The 23,052-nt window shown below is 39.8% G+C and overlaps 1 protein-coding gene across 1 annotated transcript in view; it reads right to left on the reverse strand.

Annotated features, from left to right (window-relative positions):
- Positions 1-23,052, reverse strand: part of BEGAIN (brain enriched guanylate kinase associated) — a 150,157-nt gene that overhangs the window by 107,052 nt on the left and 20,053 nt on the right. Inside the window, exon 2 of the mRNA XM_068947059.1 lies at positions 7,393-7,421. Within this exon, the coding sequence (XP_068803160.1) occupies positions 7,393-7,421 (29 nt within the window). The remainder of the gene's footprint in view (positions 1-7,392; positions 7,422-23,052) is intronic.

Here is a 23,052-nt window from a genome sequence, read left to right on the forward strand (position 1 = left end):
GAGATGCAGGTTGCCTACACAAGGTGTGTGTGTGTTCTGACACACAGCCTCTTGGTTATAGTTCTGCTGACATAGCAATAGCTGGGCAAGTTCAGGAAGACAGTTAGCTTTCTCTGTGGTTTTTCTAAGAGCTTTGCAAATGCATATATGAAGAAATTCATGCTCTAAGAGCTCGTATACATTCGTGCAATATGGGTGGCCATACTAGAACGCAACTAATGAGCAGTGACTCTTGGTAGAATGGTCATACACATGCAAAAAGTCTCCTTGCAAGGACCTACAGACACCTAGGATTCTGCTGTCTTTCTCAAGAGCTCTGTAAATTATACAGCCCTCACTTCCATGAATTCTGAAAACTGTGATTATTGCTCACTAACTAGTGCCTGTGTTTTTGGCACAGGTTGCTTCATGCTAAGGTAGGTCTGGTCCATAACTAAAATGTCAAGGCAATTTCTCCCTCCCCCCCCCCCCCCGTTAAATGTGAGAATTCTTTTAAATTAAATTCTTATAAATTTAATTCTTATAAATTAAAACTTAATAGTTTTAATTTATTTCAAACTCTTGATCTTTAAAGAAAGTTGAATCAAATCTGGAGGTACATAGCTTTTATTTGAATGCATTCTGAAGTTACTTGTGTGTAAATCAAAAACTGATTGGTAAATTAAATTGCCTAAGCCTTGCCAGCAGCAGTGGAGCTAGCAATTGCAAAGGGCTGTAATAAAGTGCTGCCGGCAAGCTATCTCCTTCCTTTCATCAGTCTGTGTGCTGTAGCACCAGCAAGCATTCAAATTGCACTAGATTTTACCACAAAGCACGCTCAAACACGGTTCACAAAACTATACTGCCCTTGAATCATTTGGGGTTTGCAGCTTGGAGGCTTTTACGTTCTTAAACTTATAAGATTGTTTTGTTGCAGTTGCTGCCACTGTAAGCTTTGTCTCTGCTTTCATTGTTCAGTAAACTTCTCAGACAGTTTTGGTCAGAGCGCTTACATGAAGTTTAGATGCTATTAGCAATATAGAGGATGCAGAGAGCATCTGATTTTCCCAATTCTGATTTTTCTGACCACCAGGGATTATTGTATCTTTGAAAAAAATCTGTTCTGGAAGCTCTACTCCTTGTATCACTAAGTTCTGAACTAATCACAACCATTTAAAAAAAATTTATTTTCCTTAAATATTTGTTCAAAATGCCCACTGTTTTTTTTTTTTTCTTGTTCTTGCCCTTCCTTCTGAGTAGTTCACTGCATTGCTCAGCAATGCTCTTTGCCTTGCAAGAAAAGGGTAGGCAGAGCATTATAATACTGTAAGCCTGGTATCACCTAGGTCCAGCCTCTTCCCATGACTCATTGCAGTTCTCGGTTTGATGGCATGGCTCATCTCCTCCTACCTACTTCCTCAGTCTCTTCAGATGTTTGTCTGGCTCCCACTTGTCCCTGCAGGCCACTTTCCACTGCTATACCTGGTTTCATTCAACCTGACTCTATTCTGCCCTTTGCTCCTGTCATGTTTCTTATTTGCTGGATGCTTATGCTTGTCTGGATATTTACCTAGAGGTAAAAGATATTGTGATGCCATACTTGTTACAGCAGGTGACTGGAGGTGATTCCTTCCAGACCAGTATTGCTACCATTTAGCTTGGTCTTCCAAGTGACAGGATTTGTTTTGGGGCACTGGGATGCAACAGTGCTCAGTTTCCCCCTTTGGAAGGGTGGTGTGATCTTTGAGTGCATTGCTGCAAACCACTAAACCTCGTTTTTGCTCCAGTGCTTCTGTCTTAGGTTTCTGTGGAGATGAGGTATAAGGGACAATGTCTGAGCCAGGTGGTTAGAACAAAGGAGAAGAAGATGAGACAAAACAGTGCCTTAGGATTGTTCTGCACAGGGATGTAGGACAATATAGCACTATTTCCCCTGGACTGGAGGGTGTTCCTGCCAAGTTTACTGACTAGCACAGTTAACAGAAGCAGTGAAAATGAATTGGGATGAGCACGCAAGCCTACAGGTCATGGCACCCTGGCTGCATTAACAAAATTCCCAGAGTTGCTAGCATGAGTGGATCAGCGTGGCTCTGTGACCTAAACAATCCCAGTTTCAGGGCTACTGTTCCCTAGGGAGCTACGGGTATATCCTTGCATGTCCATTGCTCTGGTTGACAACCACCACACTTGGAGCCTGTGAGGAGAAAGGAGTGTTGTTATGCTGTGCTACAATCATACTCTGGATGGTAGCATGAACAAACCAGACATGCTAAAACAGCACTGCAGGGCTGTCACTGCTGCCAGAACTTCCTGCAAGATAAAACCATCTTGTGAAGTGGAGAGAAATGAGCACCTCCTTTACCTATTTGAACATCTGCCAATCTAGATGACTTTTCTACCATAACCTCCAAGGACCCTGCACTCATGGCCCTTTCACACCAGCACTTCCCTATGCTCAATTTCTTCTGAGCTTGCTCTGTGCCATCTCTTCTCCTGTACCCTCAGCCAGGCTTTCAAGTCCCAGCATCAGCTGAGACCGTGCAGGCCTTGCTGAGCAGATGCTGGAGCTGCTGCCTTGTGCCATGGGACTGCTGTCCCGTGGTATCACACCTGTGAGGCAGTGGCTCCCAGCATATCAGCTAGGAATTTAAAGGCAAGACTTATGTAGAAAGTAAAGCATGTTTGTAGGGTAGCTCTGGAAAAACTCCCCTCCTTGTATTCAAGTAACTATGGTAAAATCTATGTCTATACCAGCTGAGAGCAGGAACAAGGACAAGGTGGAGATGGCAGGAAATTGCAACGTGTTCATTAGCATATGAAGAGGGCTATATTTATACTATGTACAAGGAAGGCAGCATGATCTAGCGGGCACTTAAGAAGGTATTCACATTTTTACTATACTACCACAGAAAGGGCTGCACATGCTTCTGACGCTCCTTTATAAGAGTGATATTTCTTCCTTACCACAGATGCACTCAAACGTGCTTGAGAAAGGTCCAGATCTGAGAATTCAGGAGGCTTGGATTGAACTGCTGACTTACTACCAGCACTGAGTGCAAAATATCACTTTGCTTTCATCCGCTCCAAAACAAGGAAATAAAGATGCTACTTTACAGGTTTCTTGTGAGACTCAAATCACTTCCATCAGAGATCCCTGGGCGATTAGGAGAAGTACCACTGTTAGCATTACTAAACTAATGTAATCCTCAGTTGGGGAATCGTATGGATGTATCATAATCTAGAAAAACCCCAAGCCATTCTGGTGCTAATTCTGTGAGTCTGGCAGTCTGTGATGTGATGTGACCTATTTTATGTACTTTTATATAAAAGTTTAGCATACTGTAGATCTTGAAAGCTTAGGTCTAGGAATTTTGATTTATGGAGTTTCTGAATTGTCACTTAAACTTTTAGGAACATAATTAAAAATGAAAGAGCTTTTATTGAACAATATCTATCACCTTAACTGTCACTCCCTGTGGAGTGAGATGCTGCTCAATACTGTGAGATGCTGTAAGAAAGACTGAGAATCTGGCCAGTATATATGTGTGTGTGAAAATAAGTCTCGAAGTCTCTTATGCCAAAGCTGACAACCCTTTCACTTGAGAGGTTGAATGTTATAATCTTTAGTTCAGGCAGGATTAAATGGAAGCATAGAAAGAGCTACTGTGTGAATTTGTACTGGAATTACAGTGGAATTAGCAGCTGTCTCTCATTCACACATCTAGCCTTATTATGGATTAAATCTGACTTGAATGAACAGTTTTTTGAGTAGTCACACTTCTGTATGCCAGCCACTATGGATCTGCAAGGCCTAAGACACAGAAGGCATGTACTCCTCTTGAATATGTGTGCCAAAGACAGCACAGTACTAAAAGTCAAAATAGCATATATACATTTGAAACTTAGTTTAATTTTTCAGTCCTTTTTTATAGATATGATAAGGAACCATCTCCAAAAACCTGTATTTAAAAGATTGTGGTCAACAATAATTAATGTTTAAAGTTACTGTATAATCATACTCTGCCAACCTACATAAGTGCAGATCCCCAAAGGATCTGTGATTAGTAGTTAGCTTTACTTCCTGCCTAATACATTGGTAACGTGAGATGTTATAAAAACTATGTACTCCTAAGAATTGTCCAGAGTGTGAAGATTGCATTTCAGCAGCTTATTTTTCTAGCTGCAACTTCAGCACTAAATAGCATGCTTCCACTTCTAGAGGAAGTTGTCCCTGTATCGGACTAAATACTGATAACCTCACACCTCTGCTTCCTGCTGCTCCTTACATCTGTGATGCTGTCACAGCAAGCTACTGCTGAAAAGGACAGGGAGTGACGTTGCAGGTCACAGTGGCTTCTAGATCTGCAAGGGGAGTTATTACTGCATTATCTGAGGTGAACTGTTTCTCTCCAACTGGATTTTGAGTGAAGGACCATAATGCTGACAGGTATATTAGTTCACTACACCCTTGCGTGTGCTGCCCTGGCTCAGTGAATTCTGTGTTGATTAAAGCGTGGGTGATCAGTTTTGGAGGCTCCTGCATTTGCCCTTCCGTCTCTCGTGGGCCTGGTTGCCCCATTCCTTGTGGGTGCTCCAGATGCACTGAGCTGGAGAATGTGCAAAGCTCACCTAAAGGTTTTTAGAGCTGCCTTTTAAAAATGTTTGGACTTCTTGCTCTCGAGGGCTGTCAGTGTGAAGTGTCTCCTCCGAGAAGCGTGATTCTCTGCACCTCTTTTTCATATTTAAGATTTCCTTATCTTGAAGTTGTTTGTGGAAAGCAAACCCAGATTTTTTTAACCCAGGGAGCTTTCACTCCAGGTGCCTGGGTAGTCTTGTGTATATCCACCTTGTTCCTCTTCTCCTATTTCTCTAAAAAGAGAAACTTTCATTCCTTCTTTGGCTAATTTCAGATACCCTTTTCTCCCCTCCTCCTCAGGAGCCTTGCACCCTCTGTGCACCTCACCTCGGCAGCTGGCTTGGTCTCACTCTCTGGCCCCTGGCCTCCCAGTTGCAAGGGGACACATTCCTGCCTGGTCACAGAAAGAGTGAGGAAGGAGCTGGGATGGGGGAATAGGGTAGAAGATATCCAAGTGCCATGTGATAACGGCTCTTCCTGTGATGCTATGCTGACTTCTATGTGTTGTCTATGGCAAAAAAGTACTTCTTTCCTCTGGCCTGCTCCTTTCACTCCCATTCCTCTCTTCCTTCTCCTGACTTTAGGCTTTCTTTCCTTATGGCCTCCCCAAGACCACTGTGCTTAAGAGACATTATCTGTCTTTACCTGGGTGCCAGATGTGGGTAGGTCCAGGGGAAAAAAAGTAGTTCTCCTAGGTCTGTAGGTTCACCAGGTATTTAATGATTTCAGATTGTATTTCTGTTTCTTTAAACTGCTAAGGGTTCTATCAGTTTACATCCACGGTAGCTACTATCCAGACAGCCTGGCAAAGCTCAGGCTGGAGCAGCGCAACTTCCCTGCTGTGGTGCTGCTGAAGCTCCCTTAGGCTGGCTTGCTGCTCTGCTCTGGAGCACAGAGAGCCCCTTGCACTGGGTTATGTGATTGGGGGGGAAAATCTGTCAGAAAAAAATCTTATATGCAGGAAATGTAAACAGAAAACTTCATTAACAAGCTCCTGACATAGCCTGACCCTTCTCTTGCTGGCATTAGTAGCTAAACTCCCACTTTCTTCAGTGGGGCAGTATGGGTTTTCCCGTCTACCTAGTGGTCGTGAAGTACCGAGGTAAGAACTACCGCGTGCATGAGAGGTGCAAAAGCAGGGTGCTAGGAAAACAGACCTTTAAGGTTGCATACTCTTGTCATAGCACATCCTTTTTTTTTTTTTTTTTTTTTTAAATACGTTCCTGAGCTTATTCTCCTGGGCTCCGCAGTCTCCTAGTCTCCTATTGCAAATGTGACAAGAGCCTCTCTGTTAAAAGCAGTGGCTAAGGCAGGCTCAGGAAAGTATCAAAAGTATTGTACCACGTTTATGCGCACACGCTTATCAAGTGAGCATATCAATAGATATTTGCTTACATTTTCTAACAGTTATTCATGAAATAAGTGTGTATATGCCATAGGTGATCATGTTTAGAGTTTTGCTAAATGCAGGACTATATCCTGAGGTACCTTTTCAGTCCTTACTCAGGAAAAACTCATGTTAATGTTAGGCTTTACCATTACATTGCGGTTGTTTACATGCAAAACCATAATATATTACACAAAGTTTTCCTTTCAGATCAAAAATTATAACATTTTCATTGACATGAGACAGTACGTAAATGTACAACTAAAACACTTCATAAATAAATTAGGAACTTTTGGATATGCATCTTCAAGTCCACTGTAAGAGAATTAACCTCCTCATCCTTCTCAAACCAAAACCAGTTTTGCTTCCAGTCCAGAATTTGCAAAACACTGTCAAATCTGTTCTTTCACAATTGTCTTTTTTTTCCTCCAGTTATTCCCAGAATTCTACAACTTTTCTGCCTTTCTAACTAACTTATGATAGCTGTTCCAAACTTAATCCATCTAAAAAAGTTGTGCTTGGGCAATAGTTGCCACCCACCAAACTGAATCATTAGGCTCTGAGAAGGAATTTGGGCTTGTCCAGTAAAACCAAATAAGAGCGTGGCCAATATTTTGGGGTATTAAAATAGGCTCCGTTAAAACATTGAAAGTGTAATCAAAAGTTCGGCAGCTACTTATCTATTTGATAATACCTGGGAATTTTATTAATAGATGTGTTTTGATTTTAAAAAATGGCCAGAATGCTAGCTGCTTTTTCTCTTAACAACATACACAAAAGCAATATCCCCCAAAGCAGACTTGCACTGAGACATGAGATGGGAAACTTATATGTTTATAAAAGCCATCTCCTTTTGCTTAAAGCAGAGATGTGCTGAGAAACTGGTACAGTATGACAAATTTTAAACACAGAGGAGACGAGATTTATCTGGCTGGTACACAATATAAAATGGAAATCGAGCACCAATGTTACAGCGTTATACTGAAACAAACCACAGTAATTAGATGCTTTGAAGTCAAGCCTATATTTTCTTCAGCTTTTTCATGAATTATTGATCCACTTTCCTCATTAAACAGAATGGCAGGCTCTTGCAGTAAATGGACAAGTGACTACACCATTTATATAATCAAATATCCTCTGCATCTGTCAATAAAACATGTCTGTGTGTAAAACACCCCTTCTGAATTGACATGTCTGCAAAACCGATTTACTAGTATAACCACATTCCTTTTCTTTGTCTCTAAAACACAGCTTCTCTGTACCTCATCATGCAATCCAGTATTTTACACTGATCATATTAAGCAAAATATTTTCCAAGAGCCTTTATCGTCCATTGTGCAATAAAACATTTCTTGTCTATAATGAGATGTAAATAAACTGTCTCACTTACCTTATTTTCTCCATCTCTGCTGCAGAGGCCTACAAGAAATCAAATAATAGGAGCAAGTGAATGAAAGAAAACATTCACTCTGCAGATTTATGCATAGTTAAGGCTTTCCAAATGGTTTTCGACAAGTATCTACAAAGCCACGGTAAGCGAGCCCCACGTCTGCGTTAACAGAAAATAACATTGACAGATTAACTAAGAAATAATGCAGCACGCTGCAGGAACACTGTATACCCACGAGCCATGGGCAACAGAATGACTCAGTTGTAGCGCTGAGGCAGAAAATGGGGGGGGGGGGGGGGGGGCGCAGCAGCAGCAAGTAACAGGTTACTCTGCCTCCTGGATTTCACAGAGAAAGTTGAAATCTAGGGCTACCCTCTGCACGGTGGGCACCGGAGCAGTGTTCTGCTGGCTGCGAAATTAAAGTGACTTCATCACACATGAATTTTGAGTTTAATTCTTCATATTTCACAGAGCCTGGCAGACAGAATGGACACAAGCGTTGCATCCTTAGTGGGAGTTTCGAGTAATCAAATTAGTTTCTGCAAGTAATGCACTATCTTGACAATTAGCATCCCGATGCATGTAGGCTTTTCATTAACCCTTTCATTGCTACTTACCGGAGTGTAAGCTTAGAAGTCCAGAAACTCTTCAGTTCCTAGTGGCTGCAGCTGCAGCCAGACTCCCATTAACCCTTTGATAGCTGCTCATTACTTCTATTGTTTTGAGTCTTTAAAGCCTGGTACAGCAGGAGGTGGTAATTTCAATAATCTGTCTCACTTCATTCTACTTTATAGAAGCTATAAATCCCTATTTATCTATAATACAGAGACTCATTAATCTCTTTGACACTACATAATCGTATGAAAAGCATAGTCTCATTAACTCTTTTGTTTCTCTTTCATCATTATCTCATGCAGATCCCTAATAGCTGCTTCCATTTCATCTTATCGCACCACTAGCATAGAATCTCATCAATCCTCCTGGCTCCGGTTTATTGTAACTAGGGAATGAATACTCAGAGCAATCCTGCAATCTCTAGAGTGAGGTAAATCCCAGCATCACAGAATCTCTTATTTATACTGAAAGCATTGCCCATTAATCATGAACACTTTAAACCTTATTGATTAATGACTAACAATCATATTTGAGTACAAAATAAATTAAAGATTAAAAATGGGGAAATGTAAATTTAATCAGCTAACCAGCAGGAAATTTGTCAAACTGCCTAATAAAACACCCCAAATGACAAATTGCTGGTTCCTCATTGTGTCAGTCATTTTTCCTTCTTCTCATTTACTTTTGATTTTCCCACTAGATAAGTTGTCAGTTAGGCCAATGTTTGCGTGATAATTTCTGATGACATACATTAGGGATTTTGGGCACTCGCTCTGACTTGGTACACAAGAAGCCAGCTGCAGGGAAAGCCCTCCTCGGCTTCCCAGTACTGGATGTAATACATGTTACGCAGTCCCTGCATGTACATTAGAAGCTCCAGGTTGTCCATGGTAAATTCTAGATTTTGAGATTAAAAATTTAACCTGGGAACCCTTATATATATAAATTAGAGAAAGCAGCTGAATGAATGTATATTCTGCAGCGTGTAGGAAACTGACAGTTTAAGCAGTACTGGTTGGAAAATGAACGCTGAGTTTTCTCCCTGCGCAAGGGCAGCCACTGGCAGCCCAATGGGCTCCCTGTGCCTCAAGAAAAACCAGACAGGAGATAAACTCACAAAACAGGATCCTGCCTTAATCATCATGACATCCCCCCTCTCACCAGGGAGAGGCTGGACATAGTTTCTGCCAGACCGCTCACTACTGCTTTGCCCTGAGCTGCAGGAGTTGCCCCTGAAGAGTGGGTACTTAGAAGATCTGATTTCACTGCTTCTGTTATGACAGTTTCTACAGGCATAAAGGAAAACTGACTGAGCCTTGCTTTTGTCTAGTGCTTGGAGTATTGCTGTACCCGCAGAGTCGGGGTGGGGGTAGTTAAGCATGATTAAAGTGCAGGATGGAGAAGAGGAGTTGTAGGCTGGCTTTCTGGTTGTGCTATTAACCTCATCTCTGAACGTAGGTGAGTCATTGGCTACCAAACCCGACAGGAAATTAGCTTTTAAAAAAAAAAAAACATAAAATTAAACCAAGCTACAGTTAGTTCAATCTGAACTGTCCACCTTTAAAAATGGTAAGGCTCTTTTTTCCCCTCTTCAGAGTAAAAGCTGCTTACTTTGTGTGACATGGACAATTTTCTTTGGGTTGCTGGGGATGTTCTCTCTCTTTCCTGGAGAGCTTGGGCAGGGAGTAGAGCTGGATTAGCTCAGCCCTGGTCGGGGGGAAGGTACTCTCACTCGGGTCAGAGCCTTTCCTGGGCCATGGCAGGGGAGTGCTCCATTTCTTCCTTAGACTGTGATCACCTTCTAGTAAATAAAGTGGAAGCAGAAGAAGGGACTAGAGTGTGAGTATTTTTCAGGGGAATGTCCTAGCTTTCGGGTTGGAGAGTCAAACAGGCACATGGAACCTGAGATGGTGAGAACAAAGATAAGAGCAGCTGAGAGATGTAGGAGTATAACTTTTATGCAAAGTAGTTCAATTTTTTTCCAGATAATGGACTTTCCTAAGGAACTCATTTTGTTACCTTGCCCCTCCTTTCCAGCTTCCCCCCACCCCCCCTGTAAAAGCCTTAGCAACTCACTGTTTTTAAAAGCCTGGGTTTGGTTGGTTTGTTTTCTCTTTGTCTGTGGGTTTCTTTTTTGTTTTTAAACAGTTCTGTTTTCACACAAGATATTTTTACTGAGGCAAAATTGCTGTTTCCTAGCTAGTTGCATGCCACTGCTATACCCTTGGAAGTTTTGAGGCTACTTCATTCTTGTGCTGCTCTCCATGAAGACTCTCTTATGAAATATCCTTCTGAACTCATTCTAAAGCTTATTCTAAACAGTTCTGAACTGGCCACTTTTAGGGTATCTTATGGGATCTGTTTCAGTAGAAAAAGTGAAGTAAAAGTTAATATGAGGATACTCGATGTTGTTTATGAGCTGCTGCTTGCTACTGGAATGACTTACTGCAAGTACTTCTTGATCCCTGAACTGAGCAGTGTGATTGAAATCATGTGTGATGGGGGTGGGCCTTTAGAAAATATTTTTATTTAAAATCAGTAATTTTCTTTAATTACAGAACTATCATATGTGATTTGCATACTTCTTTTTTTAAACAATATCAAGGCAAAGTGACTACAGAATTTATTTTACCAGCCTAAAAATAACAATTTTTGCCCTTAACGAAAGGGTTGGCCTCGGTAATTTCCTATACTGCATTTACAAATACAGACTCCTCTACTTAACTAAAATACTGAGACTGGATTGAAGATTTTCCTTCTTATAGAAATGCAATAACCCTGCTTGGAAGCACTTTCAGATGATGCCTAGGACTACTGATAGAAACTTGACTGTGGTTTCCAAGTATTTGAAGAAAGCAAATATAAAGCATAGAACAACTGATATGACACTCTTTGTTTTCTGGGCTTTCAAACGCTCAGCACTTCCAATTTGGGACAGGTATTCAAAAGGCAGGTCAGTTGTCTGTTTTTTTCCTATGCTTATTCTAAATATCTATTTGATATCCTTTGAAATGAACAAAGCCACTAACTGGCTTGACTAAAAGCAGTGATGCTGTTAATGGAAAACACTGGAAATTTTATTGTTATTTTTTCTTCCCTTATACTGTTTTTCAGACAGCATGACCATCTTTCAATTGTTTTCAAGTCAGTAGAGCAAACGAAAATGCTGTGATTCCCTAATTTGTTGTCTCTAACATGTCTAATTATTGAGTACAGTAACTGCAAGGCAATGGAAGGAGAGCATTTTAGTCAGTGGTGTGGGTAAAACTTAATGTGATTTTTTTTCTTCTTTGTTAAATGATTGTTGTCTATAATGTTGATTACTGACCTAAACTTTTTTTTTAAAAAAAGCAAAAAGTCATATTAATAGTCTATCCATCAGTTTGTTAAATTCCCACGGTGACCATGTTGGCAAAGTTTTGTGTTTAACTCTTATTTTATGAAGAACAAGCAACCTAGAGATTTCAGATCTTTCAGACACCTTAAGAAGTTTCCTTTCCCTAAGATCTGATGTCCATTTTCGTCTTTCCGTATCTTCCTACTGTATGTGTAAAGAAGAAGAATTTTCCCGGAGGTGACATCTCTGTTTTTCAGGGTGGGGGGGCTGTGTTTTGTTTTTCTCGTTTCTGTTTTCTTGGGAAGAGATGTTCTATTTTAGACGGAGGGGCAGGACCCAGAGTCTAGCTCAGTTTCCAGCAAGCTCTGTAGTCTGTCTTCCCTTTGAGTTGAGGGGACTTTGGATTGGGTTATTGGCTAGCTGCTGCCACGTATATAAGGAAAGAAAGGTTAGCAGGAAATTGCTGCTACTCCTTTAGTCTGATTGTTGTTACCCTGAATTACTTGGTGTTGAGAGTGGCTTATACTTCTGTGGTGAGGAGAGCTGTAAATAAGCGTTCAGTCAGAACTAAGGTGCTCTGGGCTCCTGACACATTTGTTACCTGCCACATGTTTCGAATCACAACTTTTTCATTTCAGCATATCTTTTGTGCTTGCAGCTGCACTAAAGTTTTATTGATAAAGCCAGTGTGACCATATTGCTTTTTTTTTCCTATAGTGTATAGAATCCACAAATATGATTTAATAAGACTTATGGACTACATATAGTTTGATAAGATCAATCTTTAATTAGACTCTTAATCAATTTTTAGATATTTCTTTGTATAGGTTTCAAAGCACCTGAAGTGATGCCTGAAAAGAGACTATAATTTGATCTATAGGAACTTTAACAGAGCTGGAGGAAATATCCAGCTGTATTTGATTTGGTTTCAAGTGCTGAATGTTTCTAATAGTTCTTTAGCAAAGAAAAAGAATCTTTCTGTAAAAGTCTTGCATTAAATTGTCAAGGAGATGCAAAGAAAATTGAGTTTGGTTCTCTGCAGTTGCCATTATAATAGATGTTTCGTTCCAAAAACACCACCTCGGTGTATGCCCCCATGCCACAAGCCACAAAACATCTCCACTATTCTCAGACCCTCTGAAGACAGTCAGTGTCTAAAAGGTGAAGAGGCATAACAATTTACTGATGGAAGAAGGTAGAAGACGTCAAGAACATCTTAACATCTAATGTCCCCACAATGTTAAGGAGTGTTTTGGGATCATTGGACACTTCCCTGCAGAAAGAAGAACATCACACATTCTAGAAAGAATGGGAGGGTTTTATTAAGCTATGGGGTTTTTGCATCTGACCTGAGCAAAGGTATCTGACAATCAATTTAAACATGAGTAACCACAAGCAAGACATACCAGTTCTCTCAGTACCACCAAGAGCAGCGCTGCGCCCTTCCCAGCATCCCTTCCCTATCTGTGACCAAGTTCTGACACTTCCTAGGGTGACAGAGGAAATCCTCTGAAGCAAAGTTAGCTGACAAATAGAAGCTTGGCTGTTTAGGACTATTTGTATACAATAAAGATACAGCTTAAACAAATCCAGTTCAGTAGAGAAGTAGACAAATTGTCTTTTTACTTCTTAGAGGAAATAACTAAGTTCAGCACCTAAAATCTTCAAACTAGACCTGAATATGTACCTCTTGATCGCCATTAGTCAGTCATGCAATCTGTCCATAAACCTGTTGGGCTCCATCTTGAAGCAATTAGGTTCTTTGCCATATGTGTTCCAGGACATTACTTAACTAGTAATTAACTAGGAAATTAGAAGGTGATTCCAACCATGTTAAATTTTGTATAACCAGCTTATCTCTAACTGATCTTGTACCAATATGCTTTAAATTTAAAGCATATTACTTCTGCCCTGTTTTTAAATTCCCAAACGTATTCATGAAGAGCCATCTTACTTGCGAGGGAAAACAAGACAAGATTCTTTGTTCTCATAAGATCATACTCACTTCCCTCAGTCATTTTAGTATCCCTTCTCTGGATCTATTCCAAATTAATTCAATCTTATCTGAACGTGGGTGATCAGAGCTGCATATCATTTACTAAATTCCTTGCCAGCACACTGTACAATAGTGTGAATGCTTCGGTGACTCCAAAGGAAACGTATCTGCAGTGTATCTTAGACTCGTCTCAGATTTTTCCCTAGCTGTCACACTGGAGGCTCATTGTTATTTTACAGTCCAACAATGCACCTAGGTCTGCGTTTCTCTGCTACCTCTGCATAATGAGCCCTACTACGTGAAGTCTTTATGTGGATATCTTTGTGTTAAATTTCATCCTGTTTCCATTGTTCTGCTTATAAGTAAAACAGTTCTTATAAGAGCCTCCAAACTGTTGTCAGTACCTCCAAACACCTGTCATCTACACATTCCAGAAACACAATTATTGACCCCAGGTCACTAATAAGTATTTGTAACAGGATGTTTCCAAAAACTTCTTCCAAGTTCAGAGAACCTCTTCCCAACCTGATAGGCTTTCTTTTTAACCTATTACAGTTTTCCATTTAATTAGACTTTCATTCAGGTTATAATCTTGATTTATTGTCCATTATAGCAGTTTTAAAAGATAATTTTCTGTTGAGTACTTTATGAACTGCTTTCTGCAAATCTAGATAAATTAGGATGCACTCCTTCAGTATGAAATCAGTTATCTTAACAAAAAGAAACCTTTGCTAAAACTCTGTTGTGTTTTATCCCACTTCTGTTCCTCTGCATTCTTGTTTTCTCAGTTTGCTTCACCTACGTACCATGGAAGCCTTCACTCCTTCACCTTCCTGTGTTGCATTTTCTCCTCACCAATTAGAATATAACTTCTGAACCAATACGCTCAGCGAAAAGCTTTGTTCTTGAGCTTGCTGCATCCCAGATGGGCTAGGATTCTGTGAGGAGAATTACCATGGGGCTCCTGATACCACCAGGGTGAACAGGCTCAGTTTGCTCCTTCCTTATCTATCATAATTGCTGTTGTTCTTTCCTCAGCCAGACACCCTTAAATGATTCCCGTGTTCATTATTGTCCCTACTGAAAGATGCACTGAAGTATCCCTTTAATAATTGGGCCATATCTAAATTATCCTGAACTTCCATCTGACCTTTTGCTATACACTGGGTCATCTTTTTTCTGTGCATCTTTTTACTGAGAGTTTTGTAAAAATCCTTAGCAAGGCTCAAATTCACTGATTTTTTTTTTTTTTTTCCTGAAAGAGTCTGGGGAAAAATCGCAATAAAATAAAATAAAAAGAAATCTTGACCATTATTCTCACCTTATAGGCGTTTAAGTCCTCCACAAGATTTACTGCATGTTTAAACATATAGCCAATAAGCCACAAATTAAAACCTGAAGGTTATACTTTCAATTTTCTTTCACGTGCTTGGGAAAACATAACATTCTCAAGCTATTTTATTTACTAATATTTTAGATTTTTTTGTTTTGCTTCCTTAATTTCGTTTTCACTCTGTAAAGTCTCAGAGCCAGAATCCCAGGAGGAGCAAATTAGCAGAGCTCCACTGAAGTCAAGCCTTGCTAATTTATACCACTAAAAGGCCTGCTCTTAAATGGCAGTTTTGATGCATCAGGTTGACTTCCATCATATCCAGTACTCTCAGCTGGTATGAGATGCCATAGTCCCTCCCAAGAAACAGTCCCAAAAGAACCTGCACTTGTTCTGCATGTCACTTGGCAAACCCTCCAGTGAAACCTAAACAAAGACTATCAAAATTAGGCAGCTTCCTGCCTTAAAATGACACTTAAGTCTCCACTTGAATCATTCAGTACCCTTTTTCTCAGTCAGATGATTTGACCTTGTGTATATGACTCATGTGATTTAACTGCTTGTTTATATTAGAATAGTTCAAGGCAAACTTTTCCCCAACAATCTGACTGTCTAAAATAGAGAGATATGTACAGTCATTTTCATTTCCTGTATCATGCAGACATATAGCAGCCCTTGTGTTTAGTGAGAGTGGACTGATGAACTGTTTTCTTTACAGTTGTTCAACATTGTACAATGACCTAGAATTACAAAAGGTTAAAAGAGAGAGGTAAAGCCACGCTGTTTGTCCAAGTAACCCTGTGCACAGTTCACTTCCAGCTAGCTTGACTCTGGTGTGACCTCCACCAGGTACATCTGTAAATACTGTAAGTGAGTGGAGGCTGAGGAGCCAAAAGAAAATGCAGTCTAATAGACTACCTGGAGTCTGTGTCTCTTAAACGAATACATGGCACTATTCCTATACATTGCCAGTATACTTATGTAAGTGTCTATATTACAGACATTGTTAACTGTAATTACAGGCATTGCATTAATGTATTTAACCACAGTAGTTGCCATTTAAAAGCTACTATTTGTCAATAGATAATATAAAGTGATACCTGAGACAATCAGGATTAACTGCAATATCCTGGTGCACTGACCCCTGACCTAAGGGTGGCCTTATACTGCAGACTGGGAACAAGCTTGGGTCAATATCAACTGGGATGAAATATGAATCCTAGCATAGCTGACATAAGTCCTATACAAACATATGGAACTTTCGGTGTTTGTATCTTTATATCTCTACATGCATCTCTACATAGTGGAGATTTTTTTCTTTCTGCATGTTAGTGATGGGACGTGGGAGAGAGGAGACGGGGAGCAGAACTGCAAAAATCCTACATCCTACACTCAGAGTTGTTTGCAACAAAATATGCATTTTCTGTTCTATCTACATCTATCTATATCCCCCAATTGTCAGGAGGAATCACCTGTGGCCCTATAATACAAAGATTCCCATTTATTTTTCTTACTGGGCTCGGTAGCTTTGTGCTCCGTTTTGGGTACCGCTCCTAAAGGAGAGTGTAGGGAAAGGCCAACAGAATGCTAAGAGAGCTGGATAACTTTACTAACGAAAACAAGACTGAAAGGGGTTAAGAAAATCATCTTCAAGCAGGGAAAAGACAGCTGTAAAGAGAAAGCAAATCAACCATTCTACTGTATCCAGTGTGGATGGAATAGGAAATAATAGGCTCGCACTGAAGCCAGAAAGAGCAAAGCCAACAAACGGAGAGGGAATTTGCTCTCTGCTTTACTGTCTTCAATGTATGTCCATTCCTAAGGCACTGCTGCTTCCCTGAGGCCCAGGCCCTGGGGAGTTGAGTGAGTTTTCTGAAAATAGTGCTTTTGTGTTCATGCCTTTTGTCACTTATGAACTTGTCTGTGGACAGGGAAGAATGAAATAAATGAGGTGCAGCAATATACCTAGACAATGCCATAGATATTTCCTTGAAAAGAAAGCTAAACTTCAAAGCTTTCACATTTTCTGTCATACAGCACTGGTGGAAAACAATATCTGTTTATTGATTCACCTTCTTTTTTATTCCATTTCCAACCAACGTGTGTGGTGCTTTGAAGTCATACCAGTGGTGCTACGTCTATTTCTGGATCAACGGGTATTCCAGTGAATAAAAAGCCATGGAGTATGATAGATCATTTAGATTTGTGTTGTAATTGTTTGAGGAGAGAAATTTACTTAAGCAATAAAAGAATGAGGCCAGAGAATAACATTAAGGAGATCTTTGATCCTTCTCTTTCAAACCAGTCTGTCTCTTCACCAAAGCAATAGGAACTTCCTAATGATATTATGGATGAGATTAAAAAATAAATAAATCAATCAATCACCAAATTCACAGCAAACTAGAAGCGAATTATGATGCCATTTGAATTAAAGGAACTCGTTCTAGTTATCATTTTGGCTTATGTGCCAGGAAAACATAAGTAGGGGGAAGAAAAGAAAGAATCGCATTGCTAGAAGCACTGTCAGTTGAGGCGGGTATTCACTTTATCACAAGAAGCCACTGCAAAGTCTGTTCTGTTCATCAGAGCCCCAGTGGTGTTAGAACATATGCAAATACACATCTGTAAAATAGGCTTAAAACGTGGCATGCTTCAGTAGCTGTTTGGCCCTCACTGTTAAAGTTACAGTCATCTACTGTCTACCTGAAGGTGAATAAATTACTACAGGCTATAGATCATTTAATATATATTTGTATAAATACCTTACTCAGCACCTCAAAATTTTGAATATTAATTACCATCAGAATAATCTGTGCGGCAAGATAGGGCCGGGAACCCATTTCCAGAGACCTTGAGTTCCTTAAGGGAGTCCCAAGGTCAGATGATGTTATAAAGTAAAAGAGATGTGAACCTATCTTGCGCAAGTCTTTAGCTAATTTCCTGACTACTTAATCTAAGCGCTCTCCTCATCACTTTTTAGGTAGGGTGTGAAGGTGAAAAAAGCTCCTTTCATCTGCTTCTCTCTGTACTCCTGCACAAAAGCCAGCCAGATGCTCTCTTCAATACTGCCTAGTAAATAAGGCAAAATATTTCCTAAACTGCAGTGATTTTGGTTTCTATAAAGCCACAGCGTTACTGCTCTCTGTCAGCATTTCTCAGTCCGGTTGTGTGACTGTAATAATTTTAAGTATAAGGTGAATTTTATGCTGGACTTAGATGGTGTCTTAATTGCTATAGGGTCATAAGAGGTCTTTTCTTTTTATATTCACTGCATTCTGCATTAACATTCTTCTCAGGGATTCTTTTCTGCGAGTTTAAAGTCTGTTCTTACTCCTACACAAAACGTGGAATTGTTAGGTTTTACTGTGGAGACATTAAATCAGACTCTGGAGATTCCTTTGTCGAAAAGGAAGCTGTATTGTTAAAATTACATCTGGCTTTTGCACGTGTCACATTTCACAGGAGCATTGAGTCTGTATCATCTAGTGACTTTGCTTGCAGTCTTTCTTTATGCAGTGCTATTTTTAGATTTTCATCCTGTTGGAATTCAATAGTCTAGTTGTCAAGGCGAGCAAGGGAAGATAGCTAAAGTTGAATTTGTCAATGATTCAGCCATGTTTGTTGTTACTATATACTCTTACCCTAGCAGGGGACAAATACCTCATTTAGGACATGTTGTATGAAACTGTCAGATTTTAGAATGAAATGTATCAAGTGCTCAAATATAACTGCAAACCAGGTTTGCATCATTAGAGAAGTGAAAGGTTATTAGAAGACTTGGGGGGAAAATGTGCTTTTCTGTGGGAGGAACAGCAGCCCCCCACACTTTGACTTAACTGCTATTTTGCCCTTTTTCCCTCTCCCCCACCCATTCTCTTCCAACGGGCAGTTTCTTTCGGATACCTTTACTGCCCTCATCTCTGTCACGTGAAGGAGAGAAGAGTTTGGCTGGCGTGTCAGATGAGGATGGGGAAGGATCAGATCAAAACATTATTCTATCCTGGTGCGTGATAAGAAATGAAGACATTTGAGTTCAACAGAAATAGGGTCAAAACCTATGAAAAGACTGATTTTAGTGGGCTACAGATCTGGTTTAATAGTGCAATGTTACACTGAGCAACTGAAAAGCCAAGAATGAGAAAATAGATATTACTGTTAATAGGTGAATACATTTGTCATATATACATATTTAAGCAGTACTAAAGGCACTGATTCTGCAAAGCACACAATATGTATGTAGTTTTGATCAAAAGCATTGTTTCACTAAAGACAGTGGGTTTTTGTGCTTAATTTAACTCCCAGTTCATAAAGAATACATAATTTTAAAGAACATTATCAAATTACAACCTTCAGTGATTTCCAACTTTCTTACTGTGTCCTCTCAAACACTATAACACAAACACTCTGATCTCGAACAGATGGGATTCATTTCCTTTAATGAATTTAAAATTAGGAAATACAGTCAGTTTGGTACAAACTGTCAGTAGCACCTCTGTCAGTGTGTATATCCTGAGATCTGTAGGTGCCCAGGAGACAAATGTACTTGCTGTTGCTGTAGCTGTAAATGGAGAGGCTCAAAAGGTGCAGGAGCTGCAGGTGTGTGTACGTGCAGGTTCCAGGCTGCTCAGGTCGCAGCCTTGGCTATATGGGGAATGGACACTGCAGTTCTGGGGCTGGCAAAACTCTTGCTCTGAATTGTCTTAAATGAGCTCAGCACTTTCTAGGCTGGCTAAGACCTGCCGGTACACTGAAACTAAGTTTCTAGATATTGAACATCGAAGATGATATTGATCAAAAAAAGATGTAAGGGTGGCATATTATATGTACAAGATAAAAAACCTATTTGGAGGAATCCAAAAACTCTTCAATTTTCCCATTCTACAAATATAAGCTTAAATCAAAAATTTTAAATAATAGGTTGTAAACTTTACTTGTTTGAGTGGTGTCTGGCTGGAAAACCTGATTATTGCCAGTTTGCTCTTTGCAGTGTGGAAGATTTGCAGGACTGAAGTAACAGTCTCCTAGCAACCACAGATCCTCTAAGAATCTTCTCTTTGATAGTCCCCAAAATATGTTAATGCTACTAGATATTGCAAAATAAAACACTGGGGTCCATTTCTAATAAAATAAGGAATTCTCATTATGTCTTCAGTCCAAAATAAGACTGCACTGGTTTGGAACTGTAGCACAATTCTGATAGTAACTCAACATGACTTAGGTTGCTAACCATTTTTGTTTTTTTTAAATTAGATTCTCATTACCAAATCCCAATAGTGCAAATGCTTATACGCATAACTGTGTACTTGAATAGTCCCAGTGAACTTGCTGTGACTATTTATGTGTTTAATTACTTGCCGGACTAGAGATTAGTGTCTGAATTTTAGCAGACAATATTTTAAGGGTGCTGCTCCTCTCTATTCCCCTGGTTATCTGTAACGATGCATTTCTTATTAGGAGATTATTCTCTGACAATCTGTTACACATATGCTGAGAAAAGGTGGTCAGAGAATTTAAATCTTGAAAGCAAAGTTCAAAGCTCGCATCCTCATGGGGGATTTTGATTCAGCAAGTATGCTGTCCTCAGGGCATCCACAGAGTGCCTCACCCCTCTGGAGTGCAGTAAATCTTTCAAGGTGCAGCCCTGAGAGCAGAAGGGAAAGAAAAAAGGAGCGAGCATGTTAATCAATTCAAATGCCTACTGCTAGGGACAGCTGCAGTGGTGTGCCAAGAGACATCAAAAGGGCTACACAGATGTAAGTCAGCCTGGGATGCAGGAGTCTGCATTTAATGTAGAATCCCAAAAGATATATTCATACTGCTGCATTGCTATTTTTAATGAATGAAGCAGGAAGGACCATAATGCCAGGCAGAACTTGTTGGAAGGGACTGAAATTCCAGATTTCTACAAAACAGGGAAGAGAGATCACAAAAGTTTTTTTTTTTTTTTTAAGGTCTTTAGAAATGCTGAAATTGGCAAAAATGATTCATTCCCTATGGAACTATGCTATAAAGAGTGGTCTGTATATTAGGCTTCTGTAATTACCCAAAGGATAATGTTTCTCATCTGGTTCTACTGATTATTGTTTAAATGCCATAGAGTCTTATTAATTTGATCTTGATTACATTCTTTAGAAAGGCTTCACCTAGAAGAGAAAAGCTCCCCCTTTTTGCTTATATAGGCAAAGAACAGAAGAGTGGTTGTGGTTAGGATATCTAACTGGCTTCGTTTTATAGTAAAAAAAATGATGGAACACAAGTTAAATGTCTGAGAGACAGGGCAGTATCTATCTCCTCCGGAACAGTCCTGCTGGAGCTCTTGGAGTGCAACAGAGGAGGGAACTTTCCTTCCATTTAAAGCACATCTATTTGCAGTATATTGGAAAGAGCTGTCACTAATTTCTATGCATGTAATCAGTAAGCAGACTTACAGTAAAGTGGAAGGGGATTCTCCAGGTAATGAAGTCCTCTGTAATTGACAATGGGAGGAATCGCCTTTTTGTAGTAACATAAATAGGTACTTCAAAATCTTTTAGATTTTTGAAACTGCAGAAAAATATTGTAGGTGTCTGATTGTGTGCTTATACGGTGCTCTGCCATGCATCATCTTCTCACAGCTTACTGAGAAGGCAAGGAAATCTCCTTTTGTGAGTTCGCTGGTGTGGACTGTCAGTAGACTCAGCCGGTCAGATGATTACTGTGATAGTCTAAGAGGAAAGGTACTTAAAAATTGGATTTGAAAGTAAAAAAACTACAATCATAAATAGGCATAATATGTTTGTGGATGTTTATCTTACCACACAACTAGCTAAAATGATGACGGAATTTCATGACTGTGAAGGAATATTTTTCTCCCCTATTCAAAAAGATTATTTCCTCCTTAATGCCTATATCATTATTTAGCACAACAGTCCCTGTGTCAGGGAAGTTGTGTGATTTCTTGCTATATGGCAGACATATTATACACACTGTCCTCCTTTGTGATCGCAAATGATTTCTGAGCCATGTGTGAAGCACTGCTATTGACCGAGGTTAGTCCTGTTCACGTCCCAGGCGGCTGCTGTCGAGACAGGAAAAGGGAAGTGAAACATAAGAAGAGCCTACAAAAAGGCTATAGAGAGGAGAAGAATGGGAGGTATCAAATAATGACAGCCTATACCTGCAAATATGTCGTGTTGCACTGATGAAATTTCTCAGAGAAGTATTATTGCCTTAATGATGCACAATGCTTTGCTGGGCTAATGGTTTTCTGATGAATACCCAGCAAGGGTAGGTGGGGATCAGAGAGGTTCTAGTCTTTCTCAAGGAACGGAGCTGCAGAGATGATGGAAAACTGCTCCCTTTCTCCTGATGTCAACAGAGAAGCTGCTGACACTTAGGGCTGATAGAAGAAATACTTTTAGTACAGGCCAGGGCAGATTCTCCCTTGCTCAGTGGCAGTGAAAGAGACTGAGCAGGCCACATCAAAGTGACTGCAGATAGTGTGTCCCTATTAATTGCTCCAAAAGAGCTTCTGGGGAGATTAAGTATTACAAAGGGAAACGTAGTGAGACTCGGGGAATTTCCTCCACTGCCATCACAACTGTTGTTTTGACAGTTTTTTTTAGTTGTTATTTCAAATGGCCTATGCATGTAGAATTGTGTTATGTCCATCACTACTAAGAGAATGGCAGGTTTGAACATCAGGAAGACAAAGGCATAGAGATGAACAAGGACAATCACTCCCAGAGACTCAAGGATATTGCACAGGTTCAGAGAAACAAGCAATCTCTGAGTGGGACCCTAATAAATTAATGAGCGATGCTCTATAAATAGTGTCACCACACGCTGGCTTTCCATTCAAGGTTAAATGAAGACATAGTGACTTTCTTTCTTTTAAGAACTCAGCTTAAAAGAGAGTAGTGTTTCAGACAGCAAAGGGGATGTTAGGAATCTGGGTTCAATTCCTTCATCTACATCACATTTTCTGTTATTTTCAGGAAATCTCTTGAACCATGCTACTATAAACATAATCAACTATATTCATTTTTGGGGGCTAATCTTCAATCTATCCCATACCTTAGAGTGTACCTGCAACACAGATGTTACTCTTTCTGTATATTTATGCCGCAGCTTGTGCAATGAAGATTGCAATCCCAATCCTATTTCAGTTAGGATACCTATATTATTACTGCATTGATTCGATGAAATAGGCCAGGAAAATAAAACTGATAAAGATTTAGCCTGTTAAGCTCTATAAATTCAAGCATATTTAGTATCTGCTAAAGGTTTTGTTTTTCATTTAAATTGAATTTTTGTATCAAAGAGAAGACATTGCTGTGATTCAAGACTTCGTTTCACCTAGCTTCCCAAATTGTGTTTTCAACATATTCTTTGTGTGACACT

The sequence above is a fragment of the Struthio camelus genome, chromosome 5 (genome assembly GCF_040807025.1).
Source record: "Struthio camelus isolate bStrCam1 chromosome 5, bStrCam1.hap1, whole genome shotgun sequence".
Taxonomy (NCBI): domain Eukaryota; kingdom Metazoa; phylum Chordata; class Aves; order Struthioniformes; family Struthionidae; genus Struthio; species Struthio camelus.